The sequence below is a fragment of the Malaclemys terrapin genome, chromosome 2, assembly GCF_027887155.1.
Source record: "Malaclemys terrapin pileata isolate rMalTer1 chromosome 2, rMalTer1.hap1, whole genome shotgun sequence".
Classification (NCBI taxonomy): domain Eukaryota; kingdom Metazoa; phylum Chordata; order Testudines; family Emydidae; genus Malaclemys; species Malaclemys terrapin.
The window spans coordinates 60,509,461-60,526,941 of NC_071506.1; the positions used below are offsets into that span (position 1 = coordinate 60,509,461).

Genomic DNA, 17,481 nt, shown 5'->3' on the forward strand with positions numbered 1-17,481 from the left:
GACAGCATTGGTTATTTTTTAAACCATTTTTATTTAAACTTTTGTTTTCCTCTTATTCCCAATATAAGTTTTTCACTACCATTCCCTGGGTACATTTTAATAGTTGTGGGGGTGTGAGCATTGTCACCTACTTAGTATTTACAGCAGCATGAGTATGGTGCTTTGCTTTTCTTCTCTGGGTCATCTTATCTTTAGAGGTCACAGCTTTGAGAAGCCACCAGTCTAGTGATATGCTAAGTCTGAGAAACTTAATGTGCAATATCGTTTAATTTCGAGTTGGCTTATTCGTAGGAGTAGCAATTTCATAAAACATCAACTTTCATATACATTTTGCAGTAGCAATACTCTAAAACTTATTAAATTTGTTTACATTTTCCCAAAAAAATCCCAACTTTATGATGAAATAGGAACAAGCTCTGTTTTCAGAATGGGGTCTTTATTCTTCACTAGTGGTAACGTGTGTTCCAGGGCCATATGTGGCAATAAACTGTAACAGTTGCTGATGGCACTGCATCAGATAAACATCTCTTTGCTGCAGAGAGTTTTCATCAATGAGGTCAAATGGAAACACTGCATTTGGAGCCACACAAAATACAGAGGCACCTACACAAAGAAGAATTGAATTGAAAATGTTATGTTAATAGATTCCATACGTTCCTGGAAAATCCTCTTGGCCAACTGTTCTGCTTCATCTTAGTGATATTTGAAAGGATGACTTATGAAATGAACATTAACCACATCTTATAAAGTAATATTTCTACCTCATTCTCAAATTTTCTCTCTCTATTTTTAAAAAAAAAAAAATACTCCTGGGGATTTGGTATTGGATATGAGATTTACACTTCTGGTTTGAATTTGGTTCAGCTCAACAGCAATCTGTCTTGAAATTCCAAGAGGCAGGTAAGATACTCCATTAAGCTCTTGCACGTGTAGGTTCTGACACTCAGATCCTTTAATGAGTTCTACTGCCAGAGGGATCTGCAGGGAGCTCATTGCAGGATCAGGGCTCATGACAGGAAATTCCCAGGTGAGAAGGAATTTTTCCTAACCTTATAATATATCAGATCTTGTTTGTGTGGTTTTTAAAAAAAAAAAAAAAAAAAATTGCGATTATCACCCTTTACTGTTATAACTTATTAATATAGAGAAGAAAAATTGATTTAAGTCTAAAACGGTTGGTGCTTATTGCCTTTGAAATGTAATGCTATGCCATAAATTTGAATTAATCAATATTAAGCTCCTGCCATATTAATGGTATCTAGATTCTTTGGTAGATCCAGTCTTCTAATAAGGAAATGAGTACGAGGAAAGCTGTAAATGTCCGAGAAGCCAGCTACAGCCAAAATAATTCTTGCTTCTCAGAGTGGTGTTTTGCTCTTTAGCATTCTGTCCCTATCAAGTCAACTTTGCTACTTTACTCTTAGCATGGAAATGGTGCTTTAACTAAGAAAACACAGATATTTATATCCAAATTTGAGATGCCTTAATTCAAACTTGATTGCATCTTTGATCTAGTTTAATTGTGTTTATATTACTTTATATTTAATGTTAAAAATTACCTATCTACACATTTAGACCTAATACTCGACTAACAAATGACCAGTCAGTTAAAACATAATTATTTTTACCATGTTTTAAAGTGAGAGATGATTCAAATAACAAAACAGCAATCAATACATCTTCCTCAAGTACTTTCTTCCTTAAACTCAGTTTAGTGTGTGCTTTAGACAATGAAACCCTAAAAGACAAAAACGCCAGGGTCTCGGAAAAGTATATTACATAAAATACATGTGTATGCACTGACTACATAAAAAGCTAACTATAGTGGCAATCAGTAGCACCCCTATAGTTTATTTTCCATACCATACCCAAATTTTATAGATTTAAATACACTGGGGGGGTACTCAAATGATTTCAAGTGAGCTAAGTTACATACTGTTTGTTCTATCACAGCCAAATATGTACACAACTATTTTGTGCATCACTTGTCCCACAATAGTCTGAGAATAAATGTTATACAACTCCCTCATGAAACTAGTAGGGGACTATAATTATTGCATTGCTCAAGCACTAAGGAATTCAGGATACTGCAACAATCAACTCAATTTCTTTATTTTTGTAATTTGTTTCAGTGCTAATTATTTTAATGGTGAGGTTTGGCTTTTAAATAGCCATTATTTTTCATGCCTGGCAAATGAGCAAATAAGTTTATTCAAATAGAGATTTCTGGAGATATTCCAAGATAAATTCAGGAACTCTGAACATCCTACAACTATAAATACTATGTAAACTACTGTACAGGACCTAGACCGGGGAGGGGCAAACTATAGCCCAGGGTCTACAACCAGCCCTTCAGATGTTTTAATCTGGCTCTTGCTGGGGAGCAGGGTCCGGGGCTTACCTGGTTCCACGCGTTTCCTGGAAGCAGTGACATGTCCCACCTCTGGCTCCTACACTTGGGGCAGGAGCAGCAGGCGGAGCCCCCTGGCTGCCCCTAAGTGCCACCTGTGCAACTCCCATTGGCCGGGGTTCCTGGCCAATGGGAGCTGCAGGTGCGGCACCTGCGGATGGGGCAGTGTGTGGAGCTGCCTGGCTGCGCCTCCGCGTAGGAGCTGGAGGGGGGACACATCGCTGCTTCTGCAATTTGCTTGAGCTAAGTGCCACTGGAGCCTGCACCTGTGAGCCCCTCCTGCACCCCTGCCCTAATCCCCCTTCTGCCCTCTGAGCCCCTCGGTCCCAGCCCAGAGCACTCTCCTCCTCCCCAACCCCTCATCCAGCCCCATCCCAGAGCCCACGCCCCCAGCTGGAGCCCTCACCCAACCCAACCCCCTGCCCCAGTCCAGAGCCCCCTCCCATACCCTGAACTTCTCATTTCTAGCCCCACCTCAGAGCCCTCACCCCCTTCCACATCCCAACCCCCAATTTTGTGAGCATTCATGGCCTGCTGTACAATTTCCACACTCAGATGTGGCCCCCTGCCCTAGACTGAAAACTTGAAGGATCTTGTATCCAAAGATCTCCATGTTTTTATTTAATAACTTAAAAAAAAGCCTCAACTCTCAAGTAGGCAAGCACTAGTACCATTTTTACAGATGAAGAATTTGAGGCATGAAGAAGTTAAGCAATTTAATTAGGAAAATTAAAACGTACAGGATTTTCAGTGCAGATGTTGATAGTTTTGATCCATGAATAGAATCTGTTCTGACTCTGCGACTTGCTAGGTAGTAGCCATGAATGAGTCTTTCTGCTTCTGAACTGAGTTCTACTTGCAAATTCTTAGCAAATACAATAAGCTAAAAACAGCATACATTTTAAATATTTAAGGAATACTGTTGAAAACTTACACCCAAAGGTCATTTTGCTATTCATAACATCAGTTGCATAGTATTAATATATCTAGACAATATTTTCCATATTAACACAATTTTTAGAAAGGATTATGACCATTTATACAGCAATATGGCTATGTCTCAGGTGTAGAAACAAGTCATTTGTTCACTAATCTAGTAAATTTAAACAAATATGCTAGAAACTCCCTCAATCATTTTAAATAAATATTCTCTAGTGTACTGAAATAAACATACACTATACTAATAGCTTCTAATCTTGTCCACACTGCATACTGGAGATCTACTTTTTAAAAAATTACATTTACCAACACTATTGCTTCAAAAACTAAGCAAACAAATGGAGTTTAATAATTTGGCTCTTAAAAGGAGTATATAAATTACTTCAAATGTATACAAAACACATTAATTTTAGTATGAGAAGGGTTTAGAACACTGAACATAAGAGTTTTGTTACTGTCAATGCTCAAATTTGCATGCTATCCTTATTTTTAATCTATACATGTATTTTAGGACATTAGTTGTGCATGTTTAGTTTGTTAGCCTATAATTATGAAACTCTGGGCCAAAATCAGTTGTGGTGGCTGGGGGTGAGGTCACTGGAAATGAACTTGCTTGTACCAGATCTGAATTTGGATGATGTTTCAGGGTTAAACTTCTAAAACCCAATTTCTATCCCCTTGAATGCAAATAATAGTTAATCAAAAATTGATTTAAAAATAGTTCCCCATATTATTGGTCACTATCTTGGGATACCTGTTGCAGATTTCGTTGCACTGGACAGTCAGATTACCTCTAGTTTAAATTTTAAGTACTAGCTGTCAGCCAGACAGTGGCCGGTTGAACTTATTTACTGAGCATCTGCTATCACTAGAATCTCTGACTGAACAACAAAGGAGCTGTGTACCTCCTGATGGCAGTGGTAGCCAGTGATGTCCGTAGTGTTTAAAAATTAGTGTAGAACTCCCAAAAAGCAACCTGATACATAGAAGATACAAAATGAAGTTGCTTGTCAGCATATCCATTACTTTTTGAAAGATGCTATTTTTCCTGCTAATAGACATTTTCTTACTGTGATTTAGGGTGAAATCAGATTAATTGCAATTAAAGTTTTACGTTTTGAAGTGCCTTGAGTGGTGGAGGAACATGAATATTGTATTAGTATCAAATGTGCATCAGGTCACTATGGAGTTGGACCATGTTCCATTCAATAAGTATATTGTCCATCCTGCACAATTAGGCTGCTGTGAATTTTAATAAGTCAGCCTTTTTTGTTTTCCATTTTTAAAAAAGTATTAAATGATCACTAGTGTTTTGCTTATACTCCACTAATATATACCTGCATTCTCCTTCCTGGAAGAGGTACACACATCCCTGTGCCCTCAGAAAGTGGTTCTTCTGGAAATAACATGATTAAATCTTTTGTTGTAGTATTAAGTCCTGAGGTGGTGGTTTGTGGAACAGATACAAAGAGGGTGTTATCCCCACTAGATAAATTTTCAGAAAACACCCACTAACTTATAGATGGGGAAATTGATTTTATCAGTGAAAATAATGGCAAAACTCATTGACTTCAGTGAGACCACAAGGGGGCATGGAATCGTAAGTGAATATCTGCATGGCTGGAAGTATACAAGTCATCTCAGGAAAATCACATCATGCCAAGTAATAGAGTTAAATTATAAAATACAATTTTGTTCTGAACTACAGCTAGTTACCTCTTCATAATCTTGTGTTCTGAACTGCTGGGAGATGGTATAAGGTACTTCTTCTGCATCAATGGCTTTTTTCATGATGTGATCCAGAAGAGGAAGAGCTCGTTGGCAAGAAAATTCATTGCAGTGTATCAAAAGCCCAAAAGCATCTATAAGGTTAGCTGCTATTGATCTCAAGTCCTAAACAGAATAAAACCCAAAGCAATATGACTGAAAAGCTCAACTGCTTATTTTTCAAATAGAAAAAAATCAATTTACTTCTGAGTATACTGTACAGAAAATGACAGGCTCTAGCCCTCTCTGATAGGTGTGCAAGTGCAAAGGTATTTTGAGTGAAATTACTATTGTGGGGGGGGAAATAGGGTAGTCCAATGTCACACATGTGCACACTCTACAATCCTGTTTGTTCAGAGGCTGTAGGAGCAACATAAAACCCTTGAATAAACAAAGGCTTCATGTTTAGAAAAGCTGGTCTGTTTTTAGAGGATATGGGCTTTAAAGTGACTTCACTGTGGCTTGTGTGGAGATGTCACCTCTTTGTGTTGGTCTCCATTGTTTTACATGTAGAATTGTCTACATCTCCAGACTTGTTACATAACTTTGCCATAACAAAGTATATGTCTTACCAACTTGCCAATTAGAGTATTATCCTTTTGTACATATGTTTTGGATGACAAATCCTCATCTACAAAAGTCCAGAAACTGGTCTGAATTGGAAGGATAACTTGCTGGTCAACATCTTCTCCATACTTCTTTCCAGGAATAAATACTGTAGTGGTTCTGCTCTCCAGCACTATCAGGTCAAACAATACATGTTACTTAAATTAAACTACTGTAATGTAACATTAAATCTCCAATACTAGTTATAGGGTCTGAGGATAATTCCAATTACATACTGCACTTAGTTTTTATGGAAAAGTAAGGATCTCTTCAAAGTAACTGATGCAAAAATGTAAAAGTAATCATAATGCATTTAGTGCAGGGGGGTGGAGAAAATGCTTATGCATCCAAGAACCTTTGTGCTCTCCAGCTAAAGATTTTCATATCCCTGTGGAAAGAATATGCCATCTAGTCCTCTTTGCAAAAACTTTCACTTACATAAAACCAATTCAGTTAGCTAGGTGTATACAACACCATGTAACGCTGCAGTCTATTGGTAAACTAACTGGCGCTAAGATGCCACCCTTGGTCTGTACGTAAATTAAAACACAGAGAGGGTTATGTTGTTTTGCTTTGTTTAAACTACTATAGCTGTGATACAGACAAAGGAGTGCTCCATCTTCAAAAACAGGCTCTCTCTCTAAAACTTGCCATGCCATGCTAAAATGTGCTTGCATGAACTCCTAAATATAATTTGAGGGCTCTCCATTGCCAGGACTTGTATCCTGCATAAGCTAGTTTTCTATAATTTAAGTAGTTAATGTAGTAGGTACCTCTTCTGCCCTAGTAAGTCTGTGATCCTATCATGCCTTGCTTTAAGCTCCATTCATGTAAAAATCTCACTACTCTTCCCCAGTTAATATCCACTCACTTTTCTCCCTATCTGTGGCATATATGAGGTTTTCTGATGACAGAGAAGGTGATTTTCTCAGCAATTAGTGAGAAATTATAACATCCCTGTCAAGAGTGCATGAGAGTAGGGTTGCAGTTAGGCTTTAAAGGCCACTGGACAAATTGTAGAAACTAGCTTCCTCGAGGTCTGGTGGTCCCATCTCTCCTAGTGTCTAGCCCTGGCTCTACTTGTCTCTCCTCTAGCACTGATTTCTCCCCTCTTCTGATTGCTCAGTGTATGCAAAGTGGCTTTGTACTGGTTACCTGACTGCAGAAGTTCAAGTTTATCCTTTTTATGTGACAACAAATCTCCTATGAAGCAGATACCACCTTTGGCCAGCAGAGCACTGCATGCCTGAATGCTAGCAGTTCCAGTTCCATGCTTATCTTTGGACACAGTAGGAAAAATGTCATTAGATGCTGGGTGCCGTATGCCACGGGCTACAAGACAAACACTGTAATTCAAAAGCCTAGGATAAAAATAATTGTCAGCAATTTGCAACACATGCAAAAAATGTAGTTACAATTAGTTTTTGTAAAAGGAAAATAATTTATTTATAAAATCGGTATTAAAAGCACACACATTGGAACTTCATTTGAATAAGGTAGAGCACTTTAAAATCATTTTATAGGAGTATAAAATATTTCTGAATACTAAGATAAAACCCAGGGTTTCTTATACACAACCACAAAAGGGGCAGTATTTGAAATGGTTGCTCCTATTTATCTTTAATAGTTTCCTTCTAGTAGCATTAACTACATGAAGAAGCATAACTTCCAGCTGTATTCTAATTTAATATTCTTAAATTGGTCTAGCATACAAGGCAAAATTCTGAATTGGGTCAGAGGAGAGATTGAATTATCTTCCCACATTGCTAGTGCCTGATTCTGCCCCATTGAAGGCAACAGAAGTTTTACCATTGACTTTAAAGAGTGCAGGATCAAGCCTCTACTAACCATTTTGCCTCATGTATGGTGACCGGGGACAGGTGTGTGGATTTACACAATAGTGGACCCAAAGACTCTGAGGCATGGGTGCAGGGCCCTCCCCTACTGAGCTGTGTTCTAGGGCATGCAGAGTGGTCAGCCCAAACGTTATCTCCCACATGCAGTGGAACCACATTGATTCCATTGCTCATGCTTGCAAATGGTGGAGGTGGGCTTTGTCCCAGTATTAATAAATGACATGGTGTGATAACATGTATATGATGCAGGATGCCACCATCTTGACAGTCTAATGGCATCCAAGCCAGGCAAAACTCAGCATACTAAAGCATGAGAGACAGGAGAGGCTGAGAAGAAGGATGGTCCAGTGGTTAGAGTATTGGTTGGAGACCCAGGTTCAAATTCGTGCTCTGCCAAAAATTTCCTGTGTGACTTTGGACAAGTCACTTATCACCCTGATTTTTAAAGGTATTTAGGCACCTAAATAAGTTTAGCAGTCTAGTTCTTAGTCTCTCTGTGCCTCAATTCTCCAACTGCAAAATGGGGATAATAGTACTTCCTTACCTCACAGGAGTGTTGTGAGGATTAAAGCCATTTAAATATTGGGCGATGCTTAGATATTACAATAAAGGGGACCTATAAGTATCTGAGATGAGATTTGTAAGGTACTTTGTATTATATATATATTTTTGTAAGTTACTGTAAATAGTAAAGGCCTGAGGGAGAGATTGAGGTGTGGGCTCTGGCCAGACAGCCTTTACTTCAGGCAGCTCCTGGCCAGTGGCGCAGCGGTGCTAAGGCACAGCTCTGCTCTGCACAGCTCCTGGGAGCAGGCACCATGTCTGGACCCAAGGCCAGCCAGCTCTGCACGGTGCGCACTGCCCGTACCTGAAGGTGCTGCCCCCACCGCTCCTATTGGCCGCAGTTCCCTGCCAATGGGAGCTGTGGAGGCGACGCTTGGGGCGGGGGAAGCATATGGCGCTTCCCTGATCACATCTGCTCCCAGGGGCTGCAGGGATATGCCCGTCGCATCCAGGAGCCACGTGGAGTCAGGGCAGGCAGGGAGCCTGCCTTAGCCCTGCCAACCAGGTCAGCGCTGCTGATTGGAGCTGCCAGGGTCCCTTTTCGACCGGCTGTTCTGGTCAAAAACTGGACACCTGGCAACCCTAGTCCAAACAACACAGTGATAAAAATACCAGCAGCCATTTGGACCTTGTTAATCACTGATGGAGCTGAACTGGAGGTCACAACAGTGTGACACTTTTGACAAAATAGCTAGTTTAGAAAAAACTAAAGTGCTATATCAGAGTGACTTAAAGCTTGAGAGGGGCAAATCTTTGCTTTTATAGCCACAGACTGTAGTCCTTTCAATAGCAACTTCAGAAGGACTATAGTTAGGCCTCTGCTAAACAGGGAGGTGTTAGAAATTCGGCAAGTTAATTAGAAGATTGATCATTAAATGCTTTACTCGTTAAAAGCAAAGCCTTAAATTTCACCATAGACATAAGCAGCAGGTCAGTTAATGCCACTAGATCGCACATGCCCCACGTGACCATCACATAGTTTGTTTCCCTCTCAGCAGTATAATAATGAAGACCTTGCACACAAATGACAAAGGAAAGGAGAGTTCAGAAATCAAAAATGTAAAACCTTTATTTAAAAAAAAAAGTTATTTTGCTGAGTAAAACCCCAGGATACACTTTAAAGTGTGAACTCTGTTTTCCTTTTGAGAAAATATCAAACCTCTCTATATAAAAACTTGGCAAATCTTTTATTTAAGGTCAAATATACTTGTAAAAAAAATACAGGTGTCAATTTACCTATCTGCTATTAGGGTGTCACTGGTCACAATCAAAAGATCCAGGTAATCTGCTGTCTCTCTCTCTCTGTCACATGTCTGGACTAGACTCAACAGTATGGACAGTTTAAGAGTATTGTAAGTGCCTGGTGGGACAACTTGAGAAGCAAAGATGTTGGCAAGTATGGCTGTAAACCTCCAACATGAACTTGAAGTCAAGGAGAGCAGATACTTAAAATTCTCACTGATACCAGAAGTACCTAATATAAACAAAGGATATCTTAATCAACACTTTTAAACAGAGCAATTCATATAATTAAAACAAATCAGCATTAGGTAGATCCTATTATCAGAAAAAAATAATTAAAAACAAGGTATGTTTGGAATTTATTTTAGCGTAACAAAAATTCAGACTTGTGAACAGCTTAAAATGTTAGTTTTACTATTATTAAACAGGTAAAGGACACTGTGTCCACTAATACATACTGAGTAAGAGTGCGAGTACATGAATTGAAATTGTATGGCCATCTAAGGCTTGGTCTACACTACCCCCCCCAATTCAAACTAAGGTACGCAACTTCAGCTACGTGAATAACGTAGCTGAAGTCGAAGTACCTTAGTTCGAACTTACCTTGGTCCACACGCGGCAGGCAGGCTTCCCCGTCGACTCCGCGGTACTCCTCTCGCCGAGCTGGAGTACCGCAGTCGACGGCGAGCACTTCCGGGTTCGACTTATCGCGTCCAGACTAGACGCGATAAGTCGAACCCAGAACTTCGATTTCCAGCCGTCGAACTACCTGGTAAGTGTAGCCAAGGCCTAAGATACAATCTAAATATACCTGTGACAGACTGACAATATTTGCATCATCCTGGACAAACTTTATGGAATTAAGGTAAATTTTATTGAATTAAGTTAAATCTTACTGAGTTAGGATTGATACCTTTGGGGGCCATTGTATTAAAAATGCAATTCTGTATGTATTATTGTGGAGTTGTATGTAACTCCTCTAGGAGGAGGGAGAGGTAATGTAATTCCTTCAGTTATTAGCCCCTGTGAAGCTACCCTCTGGTAAGTTCCTCATATAGTAGTTCAAACTGGGTTCTCCAGGGACCAACAGAAAAAGAAAAGATTTTTGGTTAAATAGCCTGGTTTTAAACAGGCTCAGTGCCTTCTTCCAGATCCAGCAAACAGACAGGCCCCAATCCTTAGGGGAGGATTGGAAGGATGCAGCCTACTGAAGCCCCATAAGACTGTGTGCTTGTTCTGAGCTAAAGCTGTGATGAACTTGAAACCACAAGGAAACCCCTTTGGTGAGGTATTGAAGGACTGCCTCTGCCAGAGAGCATGTTAGGGATGAAGTGACCTCTAGTAAGCTTATTAGAATGCATATAGGTTCTTTTATTGTTTTCTCTGTAATGCTTTTTATCTTAATAAAATAGACTTACTTAGAAAGAACTGTGTGGTAACTTACAACGGTGAGCAGTCACACTGTTAACCATCTCTGAAGAGAAAGCAAGCAGATGTGCTTGGGCAGCCTGTCTCTGATGGGAATAACACAGTGAAGGCAGAGGACTGTGCAGCCTGGAAATACTCATTAGAAGGTAGTGAGACAAAGGTCTCCAACCAAGAAAAGCCACAGCTGGAGACTGGAAGCCTGAGGCAAAATCCAATTGCAGTTGCCATTGGTCTGAACTGAAACAATACCCTCTAATGAAAAGCCGAGCTTAGAAATAAGATGATAATGGAAAAGCACATCAATAAATAATGTCCTGCACTTTCCTAAATAGAGAAGTGGACAATAGTATTGTGTGTGTTTCTTGGGAGACAGCAATATCATGGCAAAAAACCAATTGGGACAAGCCCATACTCAAGATTACTGGATTGAAAGTACCAAAGTGGCTTCCAAACCTGGATCCTCATGTACTAGCAGACTGCACTAACTGCCAAGCCTTTGATCTAATAAAAATATCTATTTTTAGTAATTTTAATTTACTATACAGTTGTCTTACCTTCTGGACTACAGAGCTGTATACTGTTGACTTCTATACAGACTGTAACTTGTGAGCAGTTTTGTATGCAAGCCGGAATTCCTATAAACCTATACCTGTTTCCTATTTTCATTTTGTTCGACAATTCATCTAGAAAAAATAAATATACATGGAAATATAGGGATTTATTAGAAAATCCAAAACTTTAAGATTATAAAGTATTTTTATATGTTAAACTAGTGGTTCAGATTAGAAAATATAATTTAGGGGAAGCAGCACACACAACAGTTTGATTCAATGCAGCCTTAAAGAATGGAAATAGAACTATGCATGTAGACAATTTATAACATTTTAGGGCAGCAGGTGAGGGAAGTGAGTGGGACGAGCCACTGGATGATTTTCTGTTGAGAAAATGGATAATGCAGTTAGTTTTGAATTGAAACACAAAGGAGAATATTTGTACTCTCAGATCTCTGCTCTGAGATTTGCAGTGTTCTCATGATCATTTATTATCAAGTAAATGTGATGGCAAAATTCCTTAGTAAAGAATATTAGAAAGACAAGGTTGGTGAGGTAATATCTTTTATTGGATCAACTTATGTTGGTGAGAGAGACAAGCTTTCAAGCTTAAATAGAACGCTTCTTCAGAAGCAAGGACCTAGAATAAATAGATTAAAAAAAATGCAAAAACATACTTGGAAACCTTCAAATTTCTGTTCATGCCATTCAAAACCTGTACTGTTTTTGGTAAGGTTTGTAATGTAAGTTACGTGCAACCTAGTATGGGCCTGAGCTGTGAGATGCTATGTCCTGTCAGTGCCCACTGAAGCCGATGGAAATTGAGGGCACACATTACCTCACAGGATTCAGCCCAAAGGCTTTACTTTGTAATAATACACATACAACATCACTATTTAGTTGTGTTGCTTGTTATTTTGGAGTAAATGGGGGAAAAGGGTTACAATACTGCAAAAATATTTTGTCATAAAACAAGGTTAGTTTTTTGGAGCCTGTAGTTGAATTTTCACATTCCAAATACTGTATTGTTTGCAATGGAAGTTAGAAACCTCAGAAGCCAGAGATCATGAAAAAATAGGGAAAATGGCTAGATTGAGGAAGGATGTTACAAAAAATGTTAAGCCACTGCAAAACAATATAACCAGAGGAAGGAGGAAGAAACAAGTTACACAGAAAGTGAGATAATGCTGAACTGGCCAAGACATTTTAATTAAATAACTAGGGCCCTACCAAATTCGCAGTCCATTTTGGTCAATTTCATGGTCCAAGGATAGCAAACTTTATGATTTCAGCTATTTAAATCTGAAATGTCATGGTGTTGTAATTGTAGGGGTCCTGACCCAAAAAGGAGTTGGGGGGGGGGTCGCAAGGTTATTGTAAGGGGTGGGGGGTTGCGATACTGCTACCCTTACTTTTGCGCTGCTGCAGACAGTGGTGCAACCTTCAGAGCTGGGTTCCCAGCCAACAGCCGCCGCTCTCCATCTGTCCAGCTCTGAAGGAAGAGCTGCTGCCAGCAGCAGCACAGAAGTAAGGATGACATGGTATGGCATTTGCTACCCTTACTTCTGCGCTGCTACTGGTGGAGCACTGCCTTCAGAGCTTGGCACCCAGCCAACAACCACCACTCTCCGCCCACCAAGCTCTGAAGGCAGCACAGAAGTAAGGGTGGCAATTCCACAATCTCCCCTAAAATAACCTTGTGACCCCCCCCCCCCCCAGTCAGGACCCCCAATTTGAGAAACTCTGGTCTCCCCTGTAAAATCAGTATAGTATAGGATAAAAGCACACAAAAGACCAGATCTCATGATCTGTGATGTGTTTTTCATGGCCATGAATTAGGTAGGGCCCTATAAATAACACATCAAAATAAATATGAATGAACCAATGTTTTGACATGTGTTGTCTTTAACTGCCTGGCTTACAACACGGGATTCCTTTTCAAATAAAAATGACATAATCAACTAAATATAAACTATCAGTATTTTCACCATTTTGTCCAGAGAAATGAATATATCAGGAAACTGTAAGGATTTGTTCCAACTAAAAAGCCATTTTACAGAATACCATTCATTTCAAAAACATTTCTGTTTAAATAGATAGATCTCATTCAGTTTTATCATTATATTAGGATAGATGAATACACAGCCTACTCACCTCTTAGGAAAACTGTAAAAGACTGAATCCTGAAATGTGGTTTGTTGTTGGAATATCCTTGGAAAGCACTCAGAGCTTTTGCATCTATCATTTCAACTAGCTGTTTATCTTACAAAATAAACAAGTGTAGAATGTTATATTTCTTAAGAGTGGTACTTTACTCTTTAAAGAATAAACTAAGTAAATAAAAATGTATCAAAAGTAGAAAGATAATTTAGAACTAAAAATAAAACTACATAATTCTTACCACCAAGTACTCTAAATTTCATGTCTTCTCGCAGTGGTGAAGCACATAAACTGCATACAAAATCATTCCTCACTGTTGCAGACTCTGTAGCTCCAGGGATATGCACTCTTATATAATTAAACCCTAATAGAAAGCATTACATAGACTATACAGCCAAATATTTCTTCACATTTAGTCATAATAATTTGTAATGGACTTTACTTAAAATATATAATTGGTTTTAAATGCAGTTTATTTCAGTTTACTATATGGTAACAAATATAAGCTCTGAAAATTTCCTGGCTCTTTAAAAATGGCACACAGCCTTCATTTTAATCCCCCAACCAGAGTGGTAGAGTGAGTAAAGCATTGAATTGAGAATCAGGAGTTCTCAAGTGTCGAATTTTTCTGTTCTTAAGATGAACAGCTTTATTGAATGTTCTGTGTTTCTCTCATGACTTGGGAGTCTGTCCCCCTGCCACCAAATAAAAATCAACAATTATGGTGTACTGGCCCTCCGAGCCACATACAGCAATCATCAGAAGTTTGAGAGCTGGGGCACACCTGCTGGGAGCTGGGACTCAGAGCTTCAACCCCACTCCTGTTGAAGCCCCAAGCCCCGGCAGGTGTGTCCTGCAGGGCTGATGCCCTGAAACCCCTCTCCCCGCTGGACAGAAGCCCCTACCCCCGCCCACCCCACTGCACGGCAGAGGTCCCAAGCAGCCCCCTCCCAGTCTGGTAGGCGGAGAATGGAGAGGGGGGTTTGCGAGCCACATTTAATGGTAAAAGAGCCGCATGTGGCTTGTGAGCCACAGTTTGGCCACCCCTGGGTTGTAGTTTTACCACTGGATGGCAGAATTGCTTATTACAGATTCTTAACCTCATCGTGTTATCCTGGTTTTGTGAGAAGCAGTCAGAGAGATATGTCCCTATGTGCTCCATTCAAAACTACATGAGGTCTCTGTGTTTATTATTATAAATATGTCTTCTTGATTAAAAACATAATTACAATGTGTTCTAAAATGAATATTCTAACATTGGGAATTAGCTTCTCTTTTATACCTTCACAGTCACTATGATTGTGAAAAACAATTTTAGGGGTTAATCCTGCAAAAGCTTTAGCACCAGAGTAATTTTATGCAGGGGAGAATAGTCTCATAGAAATCAAAGAAGTTATTAAAGTTAACAAGTTCTAGACTGCTGTGAAGGAATCAATCCTAATCTAGTCCTGCTGTATAGGCAGGAGTCTGACACTGGCCAGGTCTTCACTAGAAACTTTTGCTGGTATAAGAACATTGGTTAAGGTATGAGTCTTTACAACATTTTTATACAGGCAAAAACCCCTAGTGTACATAGTTTTCCGGCAAAAATGTCCTTTAATTAGTAGAGCTTATTTTGTTCAGGGAACTGTTATAAGCTATATCGGCAAAAGAACTTGCCGGTATAAGATGTCTCTACTTAGGGGATGTGTGTGTGGGGGAGTTTGCTGGTATACAGGCAACGCTTTGTAGTGTAAATCTGGCCACTGACCAGAATAAATCAGAAAGTTGTGATGTTCTCACTACATCAAAATGCATCCTGGATATGCAGTTCCCTTGAGTAAATTACATACAAATCTATACAGGAAAATGACAAGTTTGTCTAGATTTTAATGTAAATAATGAGTTCGAGTTAATGGGCTAATCAGTCAGAGAATCTTTTGAGTCTAGAACTTTCCTCATTTTACATTTTTTTTCTTACCTTCAGAAAATGGACAGGTTTCCTCAGAACAAAGGAATCTTGCTCCTTGTGTGTATTTCGTTACAGTTCCCATTGCAATCACTATTCCCTCTGACATATAAAATCTCTGAGACATGTAATCAAGTGGAAACTCACAAAGGCTGAGAACATAACTTGGCAGAGGAGGCAAGTGTGTTGGTTTCAACACTATATTAATCTCATGAGAGAAAAAGGGTTGCATTAAAACAAAAATCTTTTTTATTTGAAATGTTTAGTATAAATGACAAATGCTCATGTACAAAACCCAATGTGGTCCATAGTTACAAAAACATATTCCAGGGACGTGCCAAATAAGGTGAAAATAGCTCATAGTCACATATATCCACCTACTCATACCCAGAGTATGCATGGGTAAGAAGTTCCAACTATTTTTTTTTAGATTGATAGGACTGTTGAATGAAAGTGAAAATTAAAACTGAAAAATTAACACCAAAAAGATCGCTAAATACAACTTAATATTGTTTGAAAATTACTTTATTTTTATGTAAGCTGGTAAAAAGTTTAAACTCACTTGGGCCTCTGTCTGTAATTGTTCAATTAATGACAGTGTTTTAATAGCTATGAAACAGACCTGTAATTAAAAAATAAAATGATTTTGCAAAGAAAAATTTGGTTTAAAACGTTGAATACATTTCTGCCTCTGTAAACATACAAATTCACTTACCGACTGAAAAATCTGTGCAGCTTTCATGGGTTTGTGTAGAATCTGATTGCCAAGAGCTGCATCCAACTCAGCAATATCAGAAGGATTTATCGAAATAATGAATCGATAAACAGCATAACTTTGCTTTGAGTCTGTAAGAGCAGAGAGTCAATATGCAAGTGTCTCAGAGCACAAAATATAGAAATAAGGTATATTTTTCTTTAAACTAACTTTGTTTGGTCTGTCAATATTAATAGAAGGTTTACTGAACAAACAGTACCATTATATCGTTTGCAATCGTCCACAAATTTCTGAAGGCCACCACTCCTATCAAGGTAAATAAGGGCAACCTCTTTCATTCTCAGAAGATCTGGTCTCATCTTCCAATGAAGTTCTATGCTCTCTTTTATCAAAATGTTAGAATATATTAATATAAATCATAGGTGGTAGAATTAGAGTCAGAGCTCAAGAATGCTGTAATAATAAAATAAGTAAGGATAAAACATATATAATAAAAAGTTTCAGAGTAACAGCCGTGTTAGTCTGTATCCGCAAAAAGAAGAACAGGAGTACTTGTGGCACCTTAGAGACTAACAAATTTATTAGAGCATAAGCTTTCGTGGACTACAGCCCACTTCTTCGGATGCATATGCATCCGAAGAAGTGGGCTGTAGTCCACGAAAGCTTATGCTCTAATAAATTTGTTAGTCTCTAAGGTGCCACAAGTACTCCTGTTCTTCTTTTTTTTATATATAATAAAGACATCATACCTGTCAAAAGTGAAACCAGGTGCCAAGAAACTAAGCAAAGACAAATATTGCCTTCTATAACATTACAAACAATGTAACTTTCAGAAATATTTTTGTCTGACTTCCCCTTCAAAATGGAAAATCCCTTGCTCACAAAGAAATACAGTATTATGTTGTTACTGTAATTTTTCTAATAATAATGTTCCAGTATTTTGCGACAATGAACTATTTTGTGACTTTTAGAACTTGGAGACCCAGAAAAGTGTCCCATTCTTTAACAAAAATTCTAAGGTTTTTGTGTAGTATAGAGTTATACCCACCATAGGAAAAAAAAATCACACAATATTTCTGTGCATTAACTAGATGATGCCTTATGGTGAAGGGCAGTACAACCAGTCAGTCACAAGTTTTTACACAGAGTGAAATTGCATTACATAGATTAACATTTAGATTAATGTTGTCATTTCCTTTATGTTTTCTAATTTAGGCCCTGATCTGTGCAGACGCTTATGCTAGTTTTAATTTGAGTAAAACCAATGGAAGTACTCATATGCATAAAGTTAAGTA

At 38.7% G+C, this 17,481-nt stretch overlaps 1 protein-coding gene across 1 annotated transcript; it reads right to left on the reverse strand.

Annotated features, from left to right (window-relative positions):
* Positions 1-15: 15 nt before the first annotated feature.
* MCMDC2 (minichromosome maintenance domain containing 2) lies at positions 16-16,628 on the reverse strand. The gene is made up of 14 exons (XM_054019004.1): positions 16,446-16,628; positions 16,187-16,317; positions 16,034-16,093; positions 15,484-15,679; positions 13,765-13,887; positions 13,518-13,625; positions 11,367-11,495; positions 9,379-9,616; positions 6,878-7,083; positions 5,689-5,855; positions 5,066-5,242; positions 3,151-3,293; positions 1,629-1,738; positions 16-603 (listed from the first exon to the last, which is right to left on the reverse strand). Exons 1-14 carry the CDS (start codon positions 16,543-16,545, stop codon positions 437-439), a joined length of 2,055 nt encoding a protein of 684 aa, XP_053874979.1. The 5' UTR covers positions 16,546-16,628; the 3' UTR covers positions 16-436.
* Positions 16,629-17,481: the final 853 nt, after the last annotated feature.